At 32.4% G+C, this 17,649-nt stretch overlaps 3 protein-coding genes across 3 annotated transcripts; 1 reads left to right on the top strand and 2 right to left on the bottom strand.

Moving 5' to 3' along the window:
* Positions 1-2,096: 2,096 nt before the first annotated feature.
* LOC107493094 (guanine nucleotide-binding protein subunit gamma 2) lies at positions 2,097-3,111 on the bottom strand. The gene is made up of 4 exons (XM_016114168.3): positions 2,775-3,111; positions 2,533-2,585; positions 2,350-2,394; positions 2,097-2,253 (listed from the first exon to the last, which is right to left on the bottom strand). The coding sequence occupies exons 1-4, from the start codon at positions 2,892-2,894 to the stop codon at positions 2,169-2,171; spliced, it is 303 nt and encodes a 100-aa protein (XP_015969654.1). The 5' UTR covers positions 2,895-3,111; the 3' UTR covers positions 2,097-2,168.
* A 2,030-nt stretch (positions 3,112-5,141) lies between these two features.
* LOC107493168 (peptidyl-prolyl cis-trans isomerase CYP63) lies at positions 5,142-10,315 on the bottom strand. The gene is given in 15 exon segments (XM_052263232.1): positions 5,142-5,922; positions 6,246-6,326; positions 6,404-6,682; positions 6,818-7,037; positions 7,184-7,317; positions 7,419-7,515; positions 7,518-7,664; positions 7,778-7,938; positions 8,185-8,302; positions 8,425-8,463; positions 8,571-8,595; positions 8,827-8,915; positions 9,288-9,342; positions 9,463-9,652; positions 10,181-10,315. Coding segments are annotated over 14 exon segments (1,899 nt in total). The 5' UTR covers positions 9,547-9,652; positions 10,181-10,315; the 3' UTR covers positions 5,142-5,552.
* A 2,584-nt stretch (positions 10,316-12,899) lies between these two features.
* Positions 12,900-14,235, top strand: LOC107493167 (calmodulin-like). Its single transcript, XM_016114256.3, has 4 exons — positions 12,900-13,017; positions 13,095-13,252; positions 13,337-13,414; positions 13,982-14,235. Exons 1-4 carry the CDS (start codon positions 12,939-12,941, stop codon positions 14,114-14,116), a joined length of 450 nt encoding a protein of 149 aa, XP_015969742.1. The 5' UTR covers positions 12,900-12,938; the 3' UTR covers positions 14,117-14,235.
* Positions 14,236-17,649: the final 3,414 nt, after the last annotated feature.

Below are 17,649 nucleotides of genomic sequence, written 5' to 3'. Positions count from 1 at the left end.
TTCTTAAGGTCGTAACAGTCGTTAGTGGAGTGACCATATATTTTATGGTACTCGCAATAATCGCTGCGGCTCCCCCCTTTTTTATTTTTAATAGGTCTAGGGGGTGGCAGCCTTTCAGTGTGGCAAATCTCTCTGTATGCATCCACTACAGAAGTTTTTAGAGGAGTATAAGAGTGATATTTCCTGGGCCTCTCGAGACCGAGTTCTTCCTTTTTCTTGGCTTCCCTCTCCCTCTCTTTAATTGAGGGAGGGGGTCCAGATCGCCAACTCAGGTCTCTTAACTTGGCGTTTTCTTCCATATTGATGTACTTTTCAGCTCTTTCTTGTACATCACTTAGGGAAACGAGGTGTCTTTTAGATATGGACTGCGAGAAGGGACCTTCTCGGAGCCCATTGACTAACCCCATTATGACTGCCTCTGTGGGCAAGTCTTGGATCTCCAAACAAGCTTTATTGAACCTTTCCATATAGGCTCGTAAAGATTCTCCGACCTCCTGTTTTACTCCCAGGAGGCTCGGTGCGTGCTTCACCTTGTCTTTCTGAATTGAGAACCTCATCAAAAACTTCCTTGAGAGGTCTTCAAAACTAGTGATCGATCTTGGGGGAAGGCTATCGAACCACTTCATCGCCGCTTTTGATAGGTTTGCCTTCGGGTTTTTTACCCCGGAGGCGCCCTCTCTCTGCTGATGGTTAACCTCCTGGTGGAGGGTTAAGTCCACATTGTTATTACCTGTGTCCAGATTCTCTTGTTCGGAATCTGTTTCCACATGGCCTTCTTCATGGGATCTGTCCGCCATCAATGGATGATCTCTCGGGTCCCCGGCAACGGCGCCAATGTTACGGTGGGTAACCGGAGATTCCGCCCCATTATCTTGGGGAGGTTAAGATATGGCTTTATGAAGCGGTTAGAGAGATTTTAGGGGCGGTTACTCATTTGAATGAGTGTTTATCTGCCAGCTAATCTCACATCCGACTTCTTCAGACCAAGTCGTGGTTGATACCGACTTCTTACGGGAAGGTCGGTACTTAGCTAGGCTTAATCCTTTAGATTAGGCCTTTTATTTGGACCTGGGCCTTCGTCGTTGGGCCAGGGTATGAACAGCTTTTAATGAACTTAGGATGCATAACAAGCTGACGTCAAATGAGGGATGCAATCGTCAGAATATGTTATATATGTTCCTGTAGTAAAATTGAGAGTTTAACTAATATATATTCTATTGGTATATGTAAAAATTATTATTAGTAAAATTTTAAGTTTTAATTTATAATAAGTACTTTAATTTTTTTAAAAAAAATCAATAACCTTAACATATATTCCTAATTAATCTTAAAACAAAAAACACAGAAACTATAAACCGTTTCAACCATAAGATAATTGTTGCACTTAGCAACCATGGTTTCAAATGAAACACAATTTGGCTGATGTCTACTCTATAGTGACCATACATGTCTGTGTCCTCCAATTGTTTCTATCACAATTTACTAGCATTTTTTTAATTTTTCTTACCAATAAATTACTACACCTATAAGATAAGATTCAAACTCTCGACATTAGTTTAAGTGCAAATTAACCATTCTTTCTTTTTCTATTTTTGGTCATGAACCATTTTATCTTTATCTACTACCTTTTCATTAATAAATCAATAATCAATCCTCCAAGCACTGCCCTCTCTTGGCAGTTTTTCTTCTATTTTTTTGGGTGGGCAGGAGGCCTTGTGTTTGAGCCCATTTAAGAGAAAGAAGCATAGCTAGATATACCCATAATCCATGGACGAAGAAGATGAGGACATCCTTAATAAAGACATTAACTTAGTTTGGTCGAATATTCAGCTCACTCGTCTGCTCAAACAAGAGTCGAGGATTCGAATCCCGCCTTCTATATACAGTAACTCATTTGGCCTAATGTATAAGATAAGTCCCAACCAAAAAAAATGCATCTTAATAAGCTGCATTGGATTCAAATACCCAAACATGGTCTAATGATCTGATGTAATTTAGTATTTAAGATATTATTTTGACAGTGAGTCAAACTTTTAATTGTGCTGAAGCCATGAACAGAGTTTGTTCAGTTCACATGCATCGTCTTTCTTAAACAATGAAACCAAGGATTTGTTCGTTAAAAAGAATAATTGTACTTGTACATATCCTCAATTACGCTCTAATTAAAGTCATAGAATCAAACATGTACATTCGTGTGGCTCCTGAGGACCTTCAAACCATCGATCCCATAACACGTTTACTGCTCCATGGATTCTGTTATCAAACACATCTAAATCATCATCATCATCATCATCATTATGCATCAAAACACAAATTGAAAGCATAAACAGAAGGATAATGGAAAATTACTCGGGAAGAAGTGGATCAGGCCTACTTTCCACGTTTTGCAGCAAACTGAAATTTAAGCCTTATCAATATAAAACTTCTAATTGAGACAATAATTAGTTCATCATCACCAATTTCAACATTCTTCTTATATTATATATCAGCAATTTCTGATTTCATCTTTGCCCAAAAAAAAAAAATGCTTACCCTATGCATATGATTGACACATTATCTGCTTTCTCAAGCTCTTCCAATTCTTCCTGCATAGTTCGAGAGAACACAGGAAATGAATCTAAAAGACAAACGAGAACAGAACAATTCAGAATTTGCAAAGAACTTTGCTTGCAACAAAATTAGATTTCACTTTCCAAGTAAGCAAATCAAAATTAACAACTTTTACCCATCCCCATTTCCAAAAAACAAAACTTTATAAGATAGAAAGAAAGAACCTGAAGGAATTTGATGTCTTGATCGAGGCGCTTGAGTTCTGCAAGAATCCTATGCTTCCCTATTTTCTCAGACACAGTCGTCGTTTCAATTTCAACCAACGACGCCGTTTCTGACGCCATGCACAGACACACTGCTTCAGATTATTGGGAGATATTCACCTCATTCGATACCTAAAATGCTATCAACACACTCAAATCGTCTTTTCCATTCACCGCACTTACTTTCTACTCTTCAAAAACACGTTTTCTTTTCTTTTCTTTTCTGTCCCCCTTTCCAATTTGCATTCCTCCAACCAGAAAAAGCAATCTCTTTCTTTTATCTATTTGGGATCTTTTTGTTCCCTTTTCCTATTTTCATGTTTTGGCTCTCATGCTATGACATTTTATTATTTTTATATTTTTTAAATTTGGTCTTTTCAGACAAAATAAATATGAAATATATAATTGGGTAAAAATTTAGATGTAGTTAACTAAAGTTGATAGTTTAGAACTATTAAATAAATGGACTAATTTAACTAAATTTTTATGTAACGATTCTCAATTATTATTTTTACATGAAATTGATTACACTTGAATTTCTATCATATATCCTATGTATTAGTATATGAGCAGGGAGAAATGAGAATTATTGAATTACTCATATATCTAATTTCAATTTGTGTAATCCATAAAAGTTGAGTCCGAGTTGGAAAAATTATTGGATATTTTCATAATTAAGTAGTTTTTAATAACTAATTCTCAAATTTATTTCTTCTCAGAAGAATGGAATTTGAACTTTGCTTATTAAAAGTTAAAAACTTTTGATATTCAAAAGTTATTTGATAAGAGGTACATCTTCTTTCTTTTTTCTTTTTCCTTTTTTTTTACCTTGGAGATAAAATGGATGTGAAAAGAATTAGAAAATAATTCTGTTATGTTGTCAACAGTATTTTTGGTAATTTCTGTTAACTCTTATTTATGATTGTATTTAATGAAAGTGTCTTTGTGGATGTGTCTAATAAAAATATTTTTTTATAGCTGTGTCTAATGAAAGTATCGTTATATATGTATTTTTTGAATGTGTCTTCTTATACGTATATTTAAAATATAATAATTAATTATTATTGGCAATAAGTTGACAAATAGTATATTGGTACATGTTCTTGTATGTATACCTGAAGGGAGAGCTCGGTCTCTGGGAGTCGACGCCGAGTTGTTATCTTCGGTGCCGACCTTTGAGCTTGATGTAAGTCCAAGCTTTTCTCCAAGAAGATGTCCGATTACAATAAGCGTGAGCAAGGAACAAGGGGGGAGTGTACCTGCAAAAGCACTCCGAAACTTAAGTCAATATTGAGAAACAGGTCGTTTATGCTTCTGCTTCATCGTCTGAATTGGAGGATAATAATAAGGCTTAATGGGTGATGATGTCTAGTCCGACGTTTTGATTCTAGTATGTAGGCCGTTGAACTCGGTTTGTAACGCATAACGCCGAGCTATGCTTTATTTGGCCGAGTTATTACTTGATATTTGTAACGGTCGAATCAGTACCCTATACTTTTTCATTAAAAAAGGGCACCTTTCGGTCGCAATGAACATTATAGTGTTTCGTTTGCGTTAACCCGGATCAATGCACTCAGTTGCAAAACATAAAAGATCAAAACATAAAACATATTGTTTGTGTTAAGTAGTTTTTCTTATTCGACCCACGTATAAAAAAATAGAAAAAAATTTTAAACGGCTCTTGAATTTTATTTTTATGGGACTGATTAGTCCCTGTATCAGTACTTTTTTTTGCACAAAGACTAATCAGTTCTAAAAAAATAAAGTTCAAAAGCCAAGTTGGATATTTTTTTTGTTAAGAACCTCATAGTCCTTTTGAAATAATTGTCAATGACGGATTGGATATTCACTCTATAAAATATCTTAGACTGCCCAAACAAAAATTCTACACTAATGACTCAAAACGATTGGGATGTATAAAAGATCAAATCCAAAAGTGTTTCTTGATCAAAGAATAGTCTGCTGTGAAAAGCTAGTTACAAGTTACAAGGGCTTCTTTTAGCAGCCACAACGAGTATACAATGGATTAATTTCCTGTGAGGCACCCTAACTTAAAAGACTCCAATCTCCATTAGAAATTACGAGAAATTCTTTTATTTCTAATAAATTTAAAGCGTACACTTGAAATATCTAATATTTATATTTTTGGCATCATCTTTATTTATTTTGCAAGATTTTTTATCTATGGAAAATGGGTATATAATCTTCACCTGAGCTAATGTGTGCTCATTATTCCATCTGAACTATAAATGAGAAACCAAAGTATTGTTGATGATGATTATTTGTTTACTCTTTTTTTTTGAGCAAAAGCATTGAAAAATGGAAGAGTGAGGTAGAACACCAATGACTTAACATTTCACAACCAAAATATGACACGTCAGAAACAAAGGGAGAGATGTTATCATGTTCACAAATTATTCTCAAGAAAATAATGAGCACAACAATGCCAGCTTAAGATAATGTACAATTGGAACCAGTTTAAGAGGCGTCTCTTAAAAGTTTTGGCCCCAACAACCTACTTGAACTAAACGGCTTCAGGAGACTTGGTGACTTGGTTAAAGTTAAATGGTAACACTTAAAATAGGCTCTACAGGTTTAACATCCTAATTCAACTAAGGACAAGCGGATGAATAAGCAGACAAAAATTATGGCCACATTTCCCACCAACTGGATATTTTTATAGGATGTATAGCAATTTTAGCTCCTGTCAAGGCTTGGGATTTACTACTAGCACCATACCTACGTTGCCCCAGAATCAGGACTTGCATCTCCATAAGAAACTAACCCCTTTTGTCCAGACAATGAGCTTGATCTAGACCTGCTTCGAGATGATGTCCTTTTATCATGTCGTCGTTTTGGTGGCGTCGCATCAGGTGATCTGGAACTAGAAGATCTGTTACTCCTGGAATTGGACCTTGACCTGCCTTTGTCCGGAGAGGGTAGATCATTACGAGGACCAAGTCGGGATTTCAATCTGTCACTTATTGGAGGCCTCCTGTCTTCAGGACTAGGACTACGTACTGGACTCTGGCTGCGACCATGGTCTCTAAAACGGCCACGCACTGGACTGCGAGAGATGCTCCTACTTCGACTTCTTCTATTTTGGTATCTAAAATAACAAGTATATGTATTAAGCTTAAGCACTATTGTTTTCCATTTTTGTGTACTAGATTCCATGAGAGAAACACTACTTGTTTATATCAAAATGCAATTACAGAAAAACATAAGAAAGGAGGACAAAGGTATAGTATAAGAACACAATAACCATGAAAATGCAGTTATAGTTAGAAGAAAAATTAGTTTAATGAAGCATCCATCATGCCACAGCATGTGCATAGACAATTCCAGTTATATATGGTTAAGATCTCGTTAAGTAACAATAAAAGGTAACAAGGGATAACTACGTGACGGCAAATGAGAGGGAGGAAGCACCTTGGACGGTTTCCACCCCTTGGTGGGCTCCGGAAACGTCTTGGAGGGGAGCGCTCAGAATATCTTCTGTAGCTTGAGTTTCTAAAAATAACATAAAACTGAGAACAATATCCAACATGTTCCAAAGAATCTAGCTTAGCAAAATGATATAGGCATACCTGTCAAAGTTCCTTCTAATATTTCTATCGCCATAACGATATGCAGGGGGAGAACGTTCAGGAGATGGAGTACGATATCTGCGTGCAAAGGCATAGCGCTCTGTAAAGCCACGTCCTTTTTTTATACGCTTAGGCATACCATGTGGTGAAGGACTTTTCGAAAAGCCCTGGGTTTTAGATGCTGGTTCAGATGCTTTTTGACCAGGACTAGCCAATACACTGTGTCCCTGGTTTAGCTCCCCAGACTTCCCAGCAGGACCTCTTCCAGGACTTGCACCTCTGAAAGAAAAAAGGATATGACAAAAATAAGAAAAACTGGAGATGCATTCTTATAATTGGATGGAGTTGACATTAAATTATGCAAAATTTCAAAAGATTTCAAATGAGATAATATAAAAAGCCAAGAGGTGAAACCTATTCTGATCTGAATCATCTGAATAGGTCTGTTGCTTAGAAGGTTTACTAAGTTTGGCCCGAGTATCATGCCCATTATTCAGAAGTTCATCATTTTCCGGAGACAGTTCACCTTCTTCATGTGATTCCTTGTCCACAGTTCTTCTAGCCTTAGTATCCATCCCTTGTTCTGAAATACTTTTACTTTTTATAGGGGGACTAGAAGATTGCTTTCCTGTGTCTGTACCAAGAGCAATGGTAGCTTAGACAGCAATATCTACATAACATTACTCATAAATGTACTTTACTCCCCCCAGTTCGTGTTCAAAGAAAGGGGAAAGGTGAGAGTTGGAGGACATGTACAAAAGAATGATACACATAACATACCTAAATTCCTTTGTGGTTTATTGTCAGCAAGTGCTTTAGATCTAGAGCCACGACGATCAGCCTTTTCCTTGCCAGAACTACTGCCACTAGCACTAGAACTTTCACTTTCTGTATCACTTGAATCCTCTGAACTCCTGAAACAGGTAAGTAGTTCAATTAAAGCAGTTATCATGCAAATTCTGAGGGAGAAACATAAGAGACCATGCTAAAGACTAGTTAAACCTCGAAACAATACCATTTGGACTTGTGTCTTGATCTTCTACTTCTAGTGTGCTGGCGCCTTCTATGCTTTTGTCCCTTTCTCCTCTTCTTCTCATGCTTGCGCTTATCCAACTGTCACTGCCACTACCATCACTATCTGATGTTGAGTATCTCTTCTTCCTTCTCTTAGTATCTTTTGAAGTTTTTTTCCTTCTACCCCTTGATCTTTTGGCAGAACCATCATCAGGAGATACAGATTTCCCTGATTTTCTCTTTTTCCCTAACATGAAAAAAAAATATAAATATATAAACATTACAAAAAATTTGAGTTGCAGCATATAGAAACAACAACGTTATAACATCTTCATCAATGTTTATTTCTTTAACAAGTACCTTTGTCCTTCTCAACAGCATGCTGGACTTTTGTCTCTGAAACTTCACCACAATCAATAATTTTGACAGGCTGAACAGGTTTCCCATCAGAAGATCCCACCAGCTCAATTTTCTTCAGGATGTCCATTCCCATGACAACTTTCCCAAAAACAACGTGTTTACTACATGGTGTGAAGGTATTATTATTTAAAACCGTGCCATTTGACAAGGAAAATTAGAAACTATAACTTTCAGAGCAAAATGAAAACATAAAAGAAGGCCATATAAAACAACAACAGTAGCAGCAACAGAACTGGAAAACAGACTTCTGTGCAAAATTCTAGGCAGATCAACAAGAAGTAATCCAGATTTGGTACACAAATAAGAACATATCAAACTTAAACAAAAAATATGGAAAGCTTCCATACCCATCAAGATGTGGTTGCCGCTTAAAGGTAATAAAGAACTGAGACCCATTTGTGTTAGCTCCACTATTAGCCATGGAAAGAACACCAGGTCCATCATGTGATAGTTTGAAATTTTCATCTGCAACAAAGAAGTATTTGCATGTAAAGATTATTAATAGATCATTAAACAAATCGACAATAAGTGATATTTCCTTTCAAATTTTGAATACTCATAAACTTCCTCTCAGATAGTAAATTTACCTGCAAATTTTCCTCCATATATACTTTCTCCACCAGTGCCTGTCATCAGTCAATGGTTGCTTTTAGAAATCTTGGTAAAGTAAAGAAGTCAAAAAGCTGTCTACAGATCCAATGAGAGGGGCAAACCATAAAAATAAAAAGCATACCATTGCCCCTTGAAAAATCACCACCCTGTCAAGAAAAAAGCGGGTGAATTATCGGATATTGAAATGAGAAAATAACGAAACACTCATGTGCAAACCAAAAATGATGTAAAGGCCAAAGGCAATGTCAATGCTGTCACCTCACAGCCACAAAATTAACTCATAAACTATAAAACTCCAAGATGACAAGATATCTACTCAAGTACTCCATAATTAGCTTTAACAATCATGAACAGAATAACCATGAAGAGCAACTTACTTGAGCCATAAAACCTTTAATTATTCGATGAAAACTTGTCCCTTTATAATGCAAAGGTTTCGCCGTGGATGCCCCAATGCCCTTCTCCCCTACAAACAGAAGACAGAACATCTACAATAATAGCCTGAAAGATACATGTAAATTTTTTTTCCCCTTTTCAGAAAGGGTTACCTTATAAATCCATTTAGTAGAAGTTAAAATCATGCATCATTCAACTAATAAAAGATTGCAAAATTATAACAATGCCTAGTCCATATTCATACAAACATTTTAAATTCTGGACCTTTACCATTTGCTAGTGTCTACCTAACCAGTGAACCAAAACTCCTTGGTCAACAAGAAGCTCGACGGTTTAACATTAGAAAATTCTTATATGAATTATGTTTTCTCCAAGCAGGACCAAACAAATAAAGAACAGATAGAATTGCAAAAGGATATGCATTTGAATAATATAAAGATACCTGTACAGAGTGCCCGAAAATTCTCAGCTGTCTTGGGAACAACACCAGCAAAAAGCTGCACAATTTTAAGAGCATAAACCTCATACAATCCCATGATGCCAAGAATTTCAACTATATATAAATATCAAACAGAATGCAAACAAGAAATTTTCTGTTTGAACTCAATAGTTAATACCTGTATTACAATTCTTTCCACAGGGTCCCCGCCAATTGAGACATCTAAAAACACACGAGGATCCTTTTCCAAACCCATCACCATGCTAAGAGTACAAGTCCGGATCACGTTAGTGTAAGACAACAATCACAACTCAGAAGAAACGTTCCAAAGAGGTGTGTCACAAAAGTCACTCCATGCTCATGTTGTTCTGTTGAAAAGAAACAAGGTGCTATTGTTACGCATCAAACACAAACAACTCTCAAATATCAAATTAGAAATTATGGTCGGAGGAAATAACTCGAGTCTATTCAACAAGTTCACAACCAGCGTCCCTACCCCCAAAACATCAATTTCTTTTCTTTCTTAAGAATCGTCGTTACATATGAATATGATCGAACGATGACAGTGATAAATGGTGCTAACAAATCTTCTAAAAAAAATTCAGCAAAAACGCAACAAAATCCTGAGGCTTAAACCCTAAACCCTAACATGAAATGTCCATTCAATGTGCAGTGAAAGTAAAGTTCTTCAATAACCATTAAATCATACAAAAGGTAGCGGAATGTAGGTAGCAATGCGATCAATATAAAAAAAACCTAGATCGAAGCATTAATTGGAAAGAGCATTTAGAATCTCAAGTATCCAAAGAGATAGCTCTGTGTTCTAGAAAAGTGAGCTTCATATTCCTGCTTCACTGAGTTAGGGCATGCACAGAGAAAGAGAGAGGAGAGCTAACCAGCGTGAAGGAATCAAGAATGGAGACAAGAACGGTCTCTGCTCAGTAACAAAAGAAAAGGAGATTCTTTCTTTCGCATTTGAGCTGAGCTGCTTTCACTGTAAATTGGGGACAAACTTCTAAGAAGAAACCACAAACTAGAAAGCAATATGTTCCATGTATTGTCGAAATGGAACCCAAACTAAAGGCCCAAAATAATGGAACCTGGGCCCAAACTAAACAAATCCAGGCCCAGTTAATGTGTGACAATAAAAAGAACGGATCCAGTTCAAAAAATAAATGGTAAACGTTTGTGCAAAATTATTGCACACTAACGAATCACTCATCAAGGGCTCTTAGCCCCGTTTTAATTAAAATAACAAATAAATCATTCATGATGTTTTTTTTATTTTTTTTTAAGTTAGGAGTGAGATTCGATTCTAGATGAGGATAAAGAGATTATGCCATTTAAGTTATAATTTGTTAGCTATTTATATTTTATATTTATGTAGCATCTTATGAGATTATATATATGGAAATGAAAATAACAAAGAATAATAAAATATTATAAAGAAGAGAATTTGGAATGAATGTGAATTTTGCAGGAGTGAGTAGTTTATAAAGAACATAAATTTATTGATGAATTTTATAGGTGAAGAAAATAAGAATTATGAATATATGATGTGTGAACTTAGATTATGCGTTTATAGTTGTGTACTTGTGTTGGGAGCTGTTCTCACAAGTCACAACTAACCATGCAGTTGCGGCGTTGTTGATATTTGATAGACGCGACAGCGCCGACTCAGCCTTTTATGCATTCAAACAATTGTTCAACGCGCTGCTTAATTTAATTGTTTATGTTTATCCTCCCACTTCTTCTTCCTACGCACTCAAATTTCCATCAAACTTGTTTGTTTTGATGTGTTACTTTTAATTAATTATAATAACTAAGCGTCATAATAGTATAAGAAGCCCCGGCATTTGTCATCAAGGAGCTTCTGTTATGGCCACATAATTCATGTGGGTAGTTTTGGTATAGGAAAAATATAACTAAACAATCCCGTTAGTTAATTAATAAAGGTCTACCAATAACAAGTTAATGAATATTTTTGAATTAAAAAAATATAGTAAGATAATAAATTTAATTAACAATACAGTTATGTATATAGTAACCTCTTTCTTTTATTTGTAAATTTTATAGAGGTATAATGTGTTTTTTATTAAACTAATTTTAAAATTTATTATTCACATTGTTTACAAAAATTATTATGTACTTAACAATATTTTATACTAATTAGTTATCATTAGTTAGTAATTATTTAAAATTTATCTTTTAAAAATACAAACTTAATAATTATTAATTATAATTGTTTAAAGTTGACTGATTAAAAATTGTTCTTATATTTTTTATAACTAAAATATAAACAAATTTTAAAAAAATATTATAAAAATATCAAAATTTATTTTTTTATTATTATTTAATTATCAACTCAATTTTTTTAGTTTAGTAATTTAACAAGATACTTTATCTTATATTTTTATAGCTTGTCAAATTTTTTTGTTGGCATACAAATGCGGTTAAAATAACCAAAATAAAAAAAAAGTTCTATATACAATTAAATTGATATTAGCTTTCCAATATTAAACACGAACCACAAAATTACAAGGTCTTACTACTGACCATGTTGAAACTCTGCCCAAATACTTTAATGATTGATTTAGAAGTACGGAGTTGATACTATATGTCTCCTAAGCTTATAAATAAGGGGTTGTGTTCATGAAATACTAATGAAAAGCTATATATAGTCAAGCCATCAGAAAAGTCATCACAACACACTTTTATGAATGTTGAAACGCTTTTTAATTTCTCCATTAATGAGTTATAAAAATATCAAGAATCCGATAAGGATAAAGGACTTAGATAACCTGCACAATAAGCTATTACAATCTACTTATATTTCTTCATTATTCATTTATTTGTTTTTAAAGTCCAAAATAATATTTTGAAAAAAGTTATCCGTACTTATAAATGGCTCCGCATAATAGTTTTTCATTTCAATAGTAAAATAAAAGAAGATTAGAAATTGTTTCTTTTTCAACTAATAATAAAATAGTATTTATCTTTTTTTTTTTTACAATAAGAATTCAAACTCTTAAATTTTTTTTTGTTCATTTATTTTTTATTAACTGTTATCACTTATCCCATAAATTTAAACTAATATAAAAAAACATATGAATAGTTATATGTCTAACACGTCTCTTATTTTTTTAGTAAAAAAATTAATATATAATACTCCTTTCAAAAATTTAAATTAAAAAAAATTACACAAATGATTATATGTCTAGTTGTTTAAGAAAAGTTTGTTCTTATTAAAAATCATAATAAAAATTAAACTTCAAATTATTCAAATTCATTTATCTTTTACATAAAAATGCAAGTAATCAAGTATATGCAATGCAATTCCGTGGAGTTATTGCAAATTGGCATGCAAGTGTGATGAAATAAAATTTATAAAAGTCGCATTTGATTGACCGATGAAAGAGAAGTTGGAATCAAATGGGAGCAGAAAGTGAATATGAATTGTTGATCAACTTTTCCCACATTGAATATAAATCTATAACGACGACGACCCTTCTGGAAAATTTCTATGCCTTGGTCCTCTTTTGACTATGAGAAACACCACACGCGTATACATGTTTCTATATAAACACAATGAACAACACATTTCTCATCATTGTATATCGTGTTCTTGTTTTCATACACCAATAATTTAATTTCATGGCGCCAGATGCATTGACAGAAGATCAAGTTGCTGAATTCCGAGAAGCTTTTAGCTTCATTGACAAGGACCATGACGGTGTGTATATTTTTCTTTTTTATCCCAAACTCCTTCTTTTTTAGTTTCGTTTGTTTTTTAAACTGATTTGAATATAGGATTTATTAGCGTGGATGAATTGGCAACCATTATTAAATCATTGGAAGGTAATGCAACAAAAGAAGAAATCCAACATATGATTAGTGAAGTTGATATTGACGGGAGTGGGAGCATAGATTTTGAAGAGTTCATCAATATCATGGCTACAAAAATGAAGGTACTTAGCTTCTTCTACCTTGCTTAACATGCCTAATCTGTCTTTCAATTTCGAAACTTATTTAATGTTTGATGGATTTGGCAGGAAAATTTGGCTGAGGAGTTAAAAGAAGCATTCAAAGTATTTGATAGAGATCAAGATGGATACATATCAGCCACTGAGGTAAAACATGCATCAATTTTGCCCTGTTTTCAGTTCTATTCTACCAAGCACAAACACTTTACTGAGTTGTGGTTTCGACACATTTCGGACATGACACTTATCGACACTCGTTCGATATGCGTGTCTGTTTAACCGTGTCTTAATAAAAAATAAAAAATTCTTTTGATGACACACTTTGACACACCTAAATACTATTATGTGTCAACGTGTCCAATTTTATTCTTAACATGTATTCTTAAAATAAATCTATAAATAGTATATATTATTATTTATATATATATATATATGTCTTTGTGTCATATAAAATTTTGAAATTCGCTTATAAACATGTTTCCTATTCGTGTCCTGTGTCCTTGTATCATATATGTTATATTGTTTCTTTTGAGTCTTTAGAAAAAAAAAAGATAGTTATATGGGATTAGTTAAAATGTTAAAGCTGTTATATTTTAACATTTTTTATCATCAAAAAATAATATGTGATAACCTAAATTAGTGCAAAACGGATACTATCATAACAAAGTGGAGATTATCATGGATCACTGAGAAACTATTTTTGATGCTTTACAGCTGAGACAAGTAATGATGAATATGGGAGAGAGGTTGACAGATGAAGAGGCTGAACAAATGATTAGAGAGGCAGATTTGGATGGAGATGGTCAAGTTAGCTATGAAGAATTTGCAAGCGTCATGATGCTTCATTGATCATCTCATTTATCACATAAATATAGAGATAGGAAAACATAAACAATAGCAAAATTTGTATTTTCTATTATGAGAAAAATGTAAAAGTTGAAGAGAAAATTTGAAGAAAAAAAGAAATGAGCATAGTACAATTATTGTATAGATATTTCTCCTATGTTGATAAATGTAGTGCGATTTAATTAAGAAGTTTAGAGAGTTTTCGTTAAGCTTTTCAATAATATAAAATTTCACAAATATTTCAGATTTCTTATTCCTTTTTGTTCAATTTCAGGAAGTTTGATCTAATGATCTGGGATAATGGTAGTATTAGATCCACATTAATTTTTCTTAAAAAATGGATTACGTGTTATTAATAATCCAGATTATTACATGTCAAATAATAATAAACAGAATTTTGTACAACAATTATCCCTCAAATAAGCTTCAAATACAATCTAAAACGTTCTTTTTCTTTCTCAAATATTGTTGTCATATATAAACAGAAGAGGAATATTATAATATATACATATCATATACATGAATGTCTAAATTAAAAAGAAAAAATTATTTCAATACTCTCTCAAAATTAAAAAATAAATTATTTTTAGTCACATATTATTGCATAAAAATTTGTGTGATTTAAGTATCCGTTACATGATAATATATATCTAATAAAAAATGGACACAATCGTTAGATAACTGTACACTTCTTAAAATTATTTAATTTATTTTTTTGATTAATTTGTGTGGAGGAACTTCTATAGATATTGGTGATGATATTTCTCCAAGTGAATAGCATGAACAAATATTAAAAGGTTGATAGTTGACTTAATATATGATCTGATAATAGTTAAAAGAGGTCAAATGCTGAAAATTTTAATAATGTGATTTTGCAAGTAGATTTTGAAAGTTATGAAAATTCTGCGATCAGAGACCTAATGACAGATCCCTATCAAATTAACCCTGATAGCAAAGATATAGAGATTAAACCCATAAAATTTTCTAATGAAGAGAAGGAAGAGATTAACTACTTCACAGATGCACAACTTGTGTTGATCCAGCCTATTATTTTTCAATTATACAATAAGAAACAGAATAAAAAAAATACATGAATACCTTTCAATAAGAGAAAATCAGGACTAGCCAAATCCCTCATATCAACACAAAAATATATGATGATGTGCCCAAGAGAGAAACAGTCTACTGTATCCACCCACGTTTTGTTGCCTATAATTAGTGGCACGACACATCTGGAGGTACAACCACACTAGTACAACTGAATTTCTAGACAACATTCATGTTCATATAAGATTTTTCAACAAAGGCAACTACCTCATGTGAACGCAAAAGTCAAACACATCCGAAAATATAATGCCTCAAATGATCTGCATGATGTATCATCGACGCTCCTCTACTGGCTCTACCTCCAATTACCTATATATAGTATCTCAAAACCATAAAAGGTTGACAATTCTACTTATTTTGTGTTTGTCTGTCATTGGATCTGAGTACAGATCCTAGCAGTAGTTGACAGAAATCTTCAATAGAACGTCTCTCGTAGAGTTACTCCCATGAACTGATGCAGTTCTTCACAGGATCTATATCAATATTTAGTCCTAACTAATATGTCACGTTTTGTAGGATAATAGTAATCTCCACACAAGATAAGTAAAAAATATAAGACTCAAGTTGTCATCTCTTGATCAAAGCAGAAACTAATGTCAAAATATGGTTCCACTCAATCATATAAGTTACATGCTCAAACATCCAACACACCTGAAGTGCGTCCTGATCTCTTTGTTTGGCTGCGCTAGTAAATTCCTTCTCGTCCATGAAATCCGTGCGAGTACCCTAATAAAAAAAGTCATAATTAAAATTGAGGCTCCAACTAATAATACAAATTTTAAACACATAAAAAACATAATTAAATATTATATCAGTTGTAAAAGTTTAATGATAATATAGTCAATCTGATCTAATTTATACATAATGTCTTTATAGCCTAATAAGTTATGCGCCAACAAACTAGACTAAAATAAATAAATTAAAATAAAATTAAATACACATAATAAAATAATTTAAAATAAACTAATTTTTTATTAATCATCACAAAAATTAAAGTAAGCTAATTTTTTTTTTTAAATTGGAGTAACATAAATTTCATCTGAAAATAGAATAAAACGATCATAAATGAAAGATGAATTTAATAATTTACCGTATTCACATATGATGTCAAATACAGAAAAATCAATAATTACTTATTTATTTTTCTCAATTATTATTGTTGTATATGTTTATATCTTAAATTGTTTTCAACCAAATGTACAAGTTTAAATAAAAAATATTTAGACAACAGACATTGAACTCAAAATCTATACAAAAATATGTCAATTAAAACTACATTATTAAAGTTTATCCTCTTATTTTGCATTATTTTTAGTTTCATAATCACTAATTCCTCCTTTGAAATATGTTCTTTTCTTTCCTACAAATTTATATTATGCTCTCTTTGCTTATAGTACTTGATATATTATTCTAAAATATACGTAAATTACTAGCACTTTATTTTTTTAACAATATAATGTCTAAACAATCAACATATTCATAGATTTAGAATTGCCAGGACTCTAAGCTTTCTCTCTAAATTGTAAAGAGTTATGACTTCATGCTTGACACCTTTTTCTATACAAGTTCAACCATTCATGATATTATTATAGTCATATTTAATTATTTAAAGTTCATGCAAGTTACCAATTATTCATACTCTAAGATACAAATATACAAAAAAATTAGAAAAAGTATAGGTAGACAATGAGTTTAGTGAACAATGTAGTTACGCATACGATAACCCCCTTTCTCCACTTGTGATTTCCGTGATTTTTGTAGAGATATAGTGTGTTTTTATTTTATTAAACTAATTTTAAAGTCTATTGTTCATATTATTTACGAAAGTCATTATCTACTAGCAAAACCGAAAAAAATTATTACATGCATGCTTTCTATTTTAAAGCAAAAATTTTTAATAACAACATAACATATTACATATTACTCATGATTCCTAAACTAGTCACTTTTGTTATTGTTATAGTTTGATGCTTTATTTGAACTTGCTATTCCTTCCTATCTACTTTAACTTATACTCAGTTTGCTCAAAATACTTAGAATCAGTTTGGCTAAACTTCTTAAATAAATTTTTTTGAAAAAAGAACTTAAAATATAAGGATTTTTATTAATAATAACTTTTAAATAAGTTATTTTGAGTTTGGATAGTTATTATAGAAGTCCTTGTTTTAAAGTTGTGCATTAAATAAGAGTGATAAGATAGCTTTTGAAAATAAGAGAAGTCACATTTTTTAACTTCTTCAAAAGCTCTTAAATAACTTTTTGAAAAGTTAAAAATTTATCTAAAAAATTATACCAAACACATTAATATAACTTTCTATAAGTCAAAAATTGAAAAAAGTAACTTTTTAGTGTTTCCAAACGGACCCTTAATATAATTTTCTGAACACCATCAGTGCATATTATATTTTTGGACAATAACTAAAACAATA

The sequence above is a fragment of the Arachis duranensis genome, chromosome 6 (genome assembly GCF_000817695.3).
Source record: "Arachis duranensis cultivar V14167 chromosome 6, aradu.V14167.gnm2.J7QH, whole genome shotgun sequence".
Classification (NCBI taxonomy): domain Eukaryota; kingdom Viridiplantae; phylum Streptophyta; class Magnoliopsida; order Fabales; family Fabaceae; genus Arachis; species Arachis duranensis.
This window is presented reverse-complemented; position numbering and strand designations above follow the sequence as displayed.

Excerpts from the sequence above, each read along its gene's own strand:
- LOC107493094 (XM_016114168.3), bottom strand. The coding sequence starts at position 2,894 with ATGGCGTCAGAAACGGCGTCGTTGGTTGAAATTGAAACGACGACTGTG. Across the intron at positions 2,395-2,532 it reads GTGTCAATCATATGCATAGG|TTTGCTGCAAAACGTGGAAA; the intron begins GTAAGCATTTTT and ends CTTAAATTTCAG. Across the intron at positions 2,254-2,349 it reads CCTGATCCACTTCTTCCCGA|AATCCATGGAGCAGTAAACG; the intron begins GTAATTTTCCAT and ends GTTTGATAACAG.
- LOC107493167 (XM_016114256.3), top strand. The coding sequence starts at position 12,939 with ATGGCGCCAGATGCATTGACAGAAGATCAAGTTGCTGAATTCCGAGAA. Across the intron at positions 13,253-13,336 it reads TCATGGCTACAAAAATGAAG|GAAAATTTGGCTGAGGAGTT; the intron begins GTACTTAGCTTC and ends TGGATTTGGCAG. Across the intron at positions 13,415-13,981 it reads GATACATATCAGCCACTGAG|CTGAGACAAGTAATGATGAA; the intron begins GTAAAACATGCA and ends GATGCTTTACAG.